The 8,438-nt window shown below is 37.0% G+C and overlaps 1 protein-coding gene across 1 annotated transcript in view; it reads right to left on the reverse strand.

Annotated features, from left to right (window-relative positions):
• Positions 1-7,262: 7,262 nt before the first annotated feature.
• The window catches only part of RB1CC1 (RB1-inducible coiled-coil 1), an 82,410-nt gene continuing 81,234 nt past the window's right edge, over positions 7,263-8,438 (reverse strand). The window contains exon 24 of the mRNA XM_009332052.1: positions 7,263-8,239. Within this exon, the coding sequence (XP_009330327.1) occupies positions 8,162-8,239 (78 nt within the window). The 3' untranslated portion in view covers positions 7,263-8,161. The remainder of the gene's footprint in view (positions 8,240-8,438) is intronic.

Genomic DNA, 8,438 nt, shown 5'->3' on the forward strand with positions numbered 1-8,438 from the left:
TTCTACTAAAAACTTACCAACCAGCTCCAGCACCAAGGCATTAAAAGCTCACGCACTATTCTTTGTCACCAGTGGATAGGTTAAACTACATATGTGCAATGGAAAATATGATTCATCTACACAACGAGACAAATGCGTTTGCTTCATTCAACCATACAGGGGTATAGAGAATAGACTTGAGTTGTCAACAGTAAGTTCCTCTTTCCAAACTCACTGAAGAGCTGGAAAGAGTAAAGTGAGACTAAAAATTATCATAGACAGTCAAAAGGCACCATATAAAAATCATGGCTCATCCTAAGTTTCCTTTGCAGTATTGGATCATAAGTTTAAGAAAATTTCTCAAGATGATTGCTAAGGAACTATATCCACAGAAAGACTGAAAGTTCAAGATGACACTTGTAGATTAGGAAAGAGAGAAGTAATTTGGCAGGTGGAGAAGCACTGGGAATGATTTTTCCTTCCTTTTTTTAAAATATGCACATTACAGAAGTCTAATATAAAGCAGAAAAACGCACAAGATCCCAGTAGATAGAAACCGAAACCTACAAAACCCAGCTGAAAATAAGTTAAGCTCTTTAATCAACCATTGTAAAAATGAATTTTCTATTGTGTGTATTAGGTCTCCCTTAAAGATATGTTCTAAAAGGGGTATGTGATTTGATACACAACACGGTACAACTGCATGCCTTTTATACGGGAAACTGGCTTACAGAGCAAGAACTGACCCGTGCAGACTACCAACATACAGTTTCCAGAGGTACCCAAGAGGAGAATCAGAAGTGTCGAACAGGGCATAGATGCAAGGCTGTCATTTTTAATTCTGGTGCCATGTGCCTTTGCACACATTTTTACTTTGTGATAGCAGTTTCTCATTTAGATAATGGAGAGAGCACAAGTTGTCAGAGCACAGTATTTGAAGCTATAAACTGCTATCCTCTGAAACAGCAGTCCAAGTATCTCAGATTGGTCACCTTGTTTTCAGGTACCAAAAATAAGTGGATAATCTGGAGACTCTTGTGTCTTACCTAAGAGGCACATAGCAAGCATTCTGCTTGGAAATTGTCATCATAAGAAGGACAAGATTGTAACCGCATGTTCAAGGCAAGGTTTTAATGTAAAACTGTGTGAACAGATGTGGAAGGGACAAGAAGAGCAGGAAAAGAGCACCTAATTAGCTAAATGAAGAGTGTATCCTTATGCATATAAAAGCAGAGTTTGACAAGCAGTCATAAGCTGACATTTTCTAATTTTTCAGTGCTTAAAAACTTAATCATTGCAAAGATTGAAGCATATGCCATCACAGCATATACACACACAATGCAGTCATACATAGGTTCGAAAGATCTGGTATTCTGGACTAGCCACAAATCAAGCACAACACTGTATATGTAGTTACACTTTACTGTTAATTTGGAAATTTTTTGCAAACTTGTGCTGGTTTTGGCTGGGATAGAGTTGATTTTCTTTATAGTAGCTAGTATGGGGCTATGTTTTGGTTTTGTGCTAAAAACAGCGTTGATAATACAAGGATGCTTTCATTATTGCTGAGCAGTGCTTACACAGAGTCAAGGCTTCTCACACCACCCTGCCAACAAGTAGGCTGGGGGTGCAGAAGAAGTTGGGACTGTCATGGTTTAACCCCAGCCGGCAACTAAGCACCACACAGCCGCTCGCTCACTCCCCCCCAGTGGGATGGGGGACAGAATCGGAAGGGGAAAAGTGAGAAAACTCGTGGGTTGAGACAAAGACAGTTTAACAGGTAGAGCAAAAGCCGTGCATGCAAGCAAAGCAAAACAAGGAATTCACTCACTGCTTCCCATGGGCAGGCAGGTGTTCAGCCATCTCCAGAAAAGCAGGGCTCCATCACACCTAACGGTTACTTGGGAAGACAAATGCCATCACTCCGAACGTCCCCCCCTTCCTTCTTCTTCCCCCAGCTTTATATGCTGAGCATGACGTCATATGGTATGGAATATCCCTTTGGTCAGTTGGGGTCAGCTGTCCCAGCTGTGTCCCCTCCCAACTTCTTGTGCACCCCCAGCCTCCTCACTGGTGGGGTGGGGTGAGAAGCAGAAAAGGCCTTGACTCTGTGTAAGCGCTGCTCAGCAGTAACGAAAACATCCCTGTATTACAAATACTGTTTTTATCACAAATCCAAAACATAGCCCCATACTAGCTACTATGAAGAAAATTAACTCCACCCCAGCCAAAGCCAGCACAAAACTCTACAGTGTATTGTTGGAAAGTCAACAGAAGCGTATTTAACTGCATGCATCGTCTCTGGCAAATTATTTGTGCTTACAAAAGTTCACTTCTACGTAAGAGCTACAAACATAAGGATTATAAATATGATGATTATTAACAAGGTCTAAATTAAAAGAGGGAATTTTACTGCTTAGCTGTTTTGTTGATCAAATACTTTTAAAGGTACAATCTCTGAAAAATTGTTTCAGTCCAATTCAGGAAAGCGTAGTATATACCAAGAAAGGTTATTTCCAGCTTACAGCCTTTTAAAAGCAGACAGTTATTTTAGGCAGTTGGTTTCAATTGAAACTAGCTATCTTTTTTCTGTGTATAGAGTAGTTACACAAAATAAAGCTCTCTTCTGGAGCTTAAAAAATGATCAGTTTTCTACAACACTATCAGGAACTTCTTTGCTAAGTTCAGTATTCATCATAAGCTTTTTCTACTATTTCAACCATTGTGCTAAAAATACACCCCACCATTCACAAGAGACATGGTAGTCAATTAATGCTGACCAGCACCCTGTGAGAGGCATAGCTCAGCTGTCTCCTGATTACCACTGCAATTACCTTAGACATTAAGTGCTAACATTCCAATTGCTTAAATTAATACAGGCTCAGAGATGCAAAGGTACTTAAAACTGACTGCTTCTCCTTAAGCATCCAGGATCTTTAGGCTATTTTGTTTGTTCTTTCTTGATATTTTTCCTACAATGACTATCGAATGGGTAAGCTTGTAAATGTTAAACTCTAACAAAACAGAAATGCTTTGGTTATACCAACACACAGGTCCTAGTCCTGTAGCTAATCTTCACAAAAAAAATTTAAAAAATTGAGGCATTACTTACTTTCTGAATATTTCTGGACTGCTAATACTCCCAGCACAGGTAAACAGGACCAAAACATAGCAGCTTTGGCTGCGAGTATCAGCATTTGTTAAAGGTGTGCACGCAAGCTTGCATCCATGCGTTCAGAACAGGTAGATCTCATGTAGAGATCTGGGGCAGAAACAGGATTTATTAATCTACATGAGTGTGATGACAAAGGTTCTCCATTAACACCCTTTGGTGAACTGTACAAATTCTTGATTAGGAGATAAGATACTAGCAACACTCCTCCCACTGCAGAAAAATCTGCTCCTTACTCAGTAATTTTGCCTAAAAAGTAAAATACACAGTGAAAACCACCTATTAAGAAAGTCCCAAAACAAATAGGTAAAAGGCAAATTTAAGTCCAACAAGCAAAAGTCAGGGAAAGAAAAGCAAAGCTGTAACCCATAATCAGCATCATAGAATTGAGACAAAAAACTATTCAGCAACGCAGTGATATACCATAAATACATGGCCTGAAACATTCTATTAACAGTGTGAAATAGAATTATATACAGAACAAAAATTTGGTGCTTTTGCTGGGAGTAGCCATAGAAATAATAATTTGGCAGCTGTCACATTTCTTGCATTTAAAATTAAAAAAAACATTTTATAGTGAAAGCATGTTAAAAGCTAGCATTTACCTAAGATAATGAATTTTTTGAAGGGAAAATTTTAAAATTACTCAAATTATACCACCAGTTTCAACCCAGGCTTCAAAACAAAGGACTAAATTGAACATTTGCTAAATTAGTTGTAAACTCAAGACCTTTAGTGAAAAGGTCACAGCACTTCAGCCTGAGCAGGGGGTTGGACAAGATGACCTCAGGAGGTCCCTTCCAACCTCAACCGTTCTGAGTCTGACACTGCTTGAGTGTGTCAACATTGAACTCAAATTCTTAGCCAGTATTTGGAGTCTGGGGACTAGATGTTCCCATGCGCCTCAGTATTCTATGTGGATGTTGTTAATACAAGTGAGTGTTAATACAGTGAGTGCTAAAGGAAGTAACTGTTTATCCTTCATCATCCATCACTGCTTTAGGACTCCAGAATGACTTGTGAAGTGATCTAAAGACAGAGATAGCTTACTGAAATTTAATAGGCAAATGTAGCTTGAAAAGGCAATAGAGTTCTTGTATGGTGAATGATCCACTTCTAGAATTATCAGTTTGGCACTAAGAAATAGGTCCCTGCATTACAATTTATTAATGAAAAATTTATAGGAATGAGTAAGCACTACAAAGTACTATTCCATTTCTGCTATAACAGTTTACAGCCAATCTTGGCTTCTAGCTAAAACTCCGCAAAACAAGAAAGGATGCAATATTAGGCCATGGAGAAAACTCGCGCTGCAAAATGGCACAGAATAATTTTGCAGAGCAGAGGGCAGACTTTCTAGTCCTGCTATGCAATGTATGTAATGACAACTACATTTAGGGAAAAGTGTGTACTTAAGTGTAAACTGGTCCTACTCATAGACCATCTTAAGGTTCAAATGAACCACAGCTGAATTCTAAACAGCACAAGCTCATGACTTGAGACCTACTGCAGAGCAGTGCAAAAAGCCACGTGCTTCCCAGAGTATTCAAACGGATATAGCCTTCCAAGAACAATGGGAAAAAAAAAATCCCTTTTACATTATCACATCCTTTTTGTGTTAAGTCTGCAGGATAACATTTGCTTTCAATCAACTTTCTCTACCGTTCACCTTCCTCTCTGTACTTCAGAAATATAGTTGCCTTTGTCTAAAGCCAGACTTATGGAATAAACATATATTAGCAGTAGCACAAGAGGCTTTTTTAGTAATCTGTAAGTTTCCAACATGCAGCTGCACAAAAGAATTAGAGAAATCTCAGATCACCAAATTTATCCTCCAACTTGCCCCCAGTCCCCTCTGAATATGCTCCTCATCCAAATTATATAGCTATAAACAAAGTTTTATTATGGAGCAAGATGAAACTCATAGGTGGTGCATAACAAACATAGTTTCAAGAACTAGTAAGGCTGTGACATACAAAAAAATATGTAAACTACATTTTTTTCAATGACTGTTCAGAATCATTACTGAATATGTTAGGAGTTTGTTTGACAGAATTTCCATTTTGAATATACATAAAGATTATAAAATGAAACACATGACAAATACTCCTAAAAACCAAAGCCATTGCTGGTTATTTATATTTTAAAAATATAATGTCATGTAACAATAACAGATACATCCTGGTATTCTTTTAAGTGGCAGATATCAGCAGGGAAGGACTTTTTCTTCCCTCATAGTTTGCATTACAGTACTTTGTTTTATTAGGTGCTTCACAAGTTCATTTTCATATGTTGTTCACGTGTTTCTGAGTTATATAAACGTCAGTCACACCTTTGTCTATCTTAAGCTAGAAATCAAGCCAACTTTCATAGCATCATAAGTCATCACTGCTACTGTCCACATATAAGCTTAAATATATATATTTTAGTCAGGGCAACAATAAACTGAGACTAGAAAGCTCCAATTTTTTACAGACAAAGATGAAAGAATTTCTGACTTTTTTTTTTTTTAAATTCTCAGCATGGAGTTCTGTACTCACCTCACTTCTGCACTCAGGACACCATCCCAGAGCCTGCAATGAACTTCATGGTGTGTTCATGCACACAGACTAGCAAGACACACAGGCCTTAGTGCTTAATGAGATTAGAGTACCAGAAAAACACTAATTTTTGTATGCACAAAAAGGAGTGCTGCTTGTAGATGCACAGTCCTGTAGGGCCATCATCAAATCTGCAGTTTTATCCAACTTGGAAGAACTTGACAAACACATCCTTTCCTCTGTGGAGGAAATTCTGGGCGACTTTATACTTATCTTTGAAGTAGACTATTCAGTAACAGACAAGTGGGGTCTTATGTTGTAGTGCTGGATTGCACATTGCTACGCAGATCCATTGCTGCTACTCAAGGAGTAACTGTCCTCCCAGAAATGGAAGGACTCTGTGCCTCTTAGCTAGGCCTGGTGGCTTCTGGGAGATAATTAGTCCCTGAAGGACAAATAATATTCAGAATAGTAGGGAGATTATCTGAGGCTGGGAAAGTTTTGTCAGTGGGGTAAAAGACAGAGGCTTCTAAACACTCGGCATATTAGAAGGAATGAATCGTGCTACACGTGCACCTTCTTGAACCACTTGTGACTCAGTTGACTAAAGGAACAAGACTGCATCCAAACTGCAGACAGAACTGAATTCCCATTTAGTTGAAGGTCAAAATTCAGTGACAAAAAAACCCATTGCACCATGATTTTTTTTTTTTTTTTTTGCTTTAAACCTGTTCTGTGTTCTATGTTATTTACATATTTGACACTGGGCAGTATTCAACTATGATAATATTGTTCTTGAAGAAAGAGGCACATTTTTTTTGCTAAGTAATTTAGGTCAGTACATCAACTAGCAAATTTAACAATCAGACAAGAATGCAACTTGACGAAATGACATTCTGCTTTCCAGAGATCAACTGTCTTAGATTTATTTCATCAAAGGTGTGATACAGTTGCAAGCCCATGCATTTCATAAAAATCTCAAGTTAAATTGTTATGTAACAAAATTTTAAATAAAGCATATACAGAAGTTTCTTGGTATTCAAGTGGACTGGTTAGTCTGGAGGAATATTATTTGCAACATATGGGCAGAAGCATTGACATTTTCATGTGATCATTTCTTTATCTCTTTTCCTCCTCCACTCCACACCTTCTGAAGATAAATCACAGTTGAACAACTCTACGGATTAAGTCCTAGACATAAGCTCATGGTTGAATCCAGAATTTCACTTCCCATTGGCTACACATTTATAGTACATCTTTTTATACTGTTATTAAAAAAATAAATTAGTCTACATTTTAAAAATGTAGCCAGTATAACTATTCTGAAAAATTTCATTTATCAGTTTGATTTGCTGACAAAATTAATTTCTGTCTAATTACATTCTTTTTTAATCATTACAAGGTAATTCTTGTAATTCCTGAATGTTGCTGATTATTAATGCCCCTTGTAGAAAATGTAGGTATTTCTATGTAATGAAACTGCTGGAGGAATCGGAGAGAAGCTGCAACAGATTAACATGAAATAAATACTATAGATGGTATTTAAAAGGCACACAAATACTTCAAACACATACAGTTTCAAATCTTTATTGTTTTAAAATTCTACATGTCTTTTACAATTACAATAATTTGTTACTTAAATGACTCTTGTATGGTTAATGTACAATGAGTTTTTTCCTGAAACTCAACCATGAAATACAATTTCATCAATATGATTTTTCTAAATAGATTAATACAAGACTTCTGTTTTGTTGGGAAGAACAAGTGCTTCACTTTGAACAAACAGCACAGGTGTCTTCCCTTCAGAATCTGTGTGATCAATCCATCGAAAGTGCTTTTGAAGATTGCAGATCTAACTGCGACTGATTTTCAAAATCAGTCTCTCAAATTACAAGTTGTTTTTTTTTTTAACATTAAAGAGCATTTTCATGTAATGAAACAAGTTGCAGTAGTTATTTTTATTCATCTACTGAGGCAAACTCATGTTGAAGAAAAATTATATGATTATCTGCATGCAATGAACACTCCTCTTTAAATAGTTGATGAATTTTACACATATAAAGAATCTGTTAAAGAGTGCAAGTACTTTGATAATGATTTCACAAAAGGACGTATGCTGGTAATAATGGTAACTAACATTTAACATCTAAATACAAGCTAATGTATATTTAACAGGCAATTAACATGGCTAACAAACCATGTTTCATGTGGTTGCCCTTTGAGAAAATGAACTCATTTGGTCCACACTCTTAGTTATCTAGGTAAAAAAATTGGAACAGTTAGGGCCAGAGTTTTTGATGAAATTCTTGTTTCTAAAATATGACCTGTTAAAAAGTAAAAGCAGTACATCAATGACGTATCTTGTCACGACCTCTGTATAAAAAAATGGCCTGCTATTTGGAGCGATGAACGAGCACTGAAGGACAAGTCAAAAAAGAATGGAGACAGAATGAACTAAAAATCTGTTGTGTTATACTTTCTTGTTCCACGGTACTGCTTTCACTCTGTAGAATTTTGTACCCAAAGGAACTTTAAATCTGTTTTGCGCCTACAAAAAAAAAAAATCAAATTACATTAGAAATGTGGGATTATTCCTCTGATTTTTATACTTTTAAGCCGAAACTGATTCCCACACCTCTCAGCATTTACAAGACCCTTTGGAATCTGGCAAGGTTCTGGGCAGTATGGACACAACTACCCAAGCCACTGCTCACTTACTCTTTTTTCTAGTTCCCCTTCTCTGGCTA

The sequence above is a fragment of the Pygoscelis adeliae genome, unplaced genomic scaffold (assembly GCF_000699105.1).
Source record: "Pygoscelis adeliae isolate BGI_AS28 unplaced genomic scaffold, ASM69910v1 Scaffold98, whole genome shotgun sequence".
Taxonomy (NCBI): Eukaryota; Metazoa; Chordata; class Aves; order Sphenisciformes; family Spheniscidae; genus Pygoscelis; species Pygoscelis adeliae.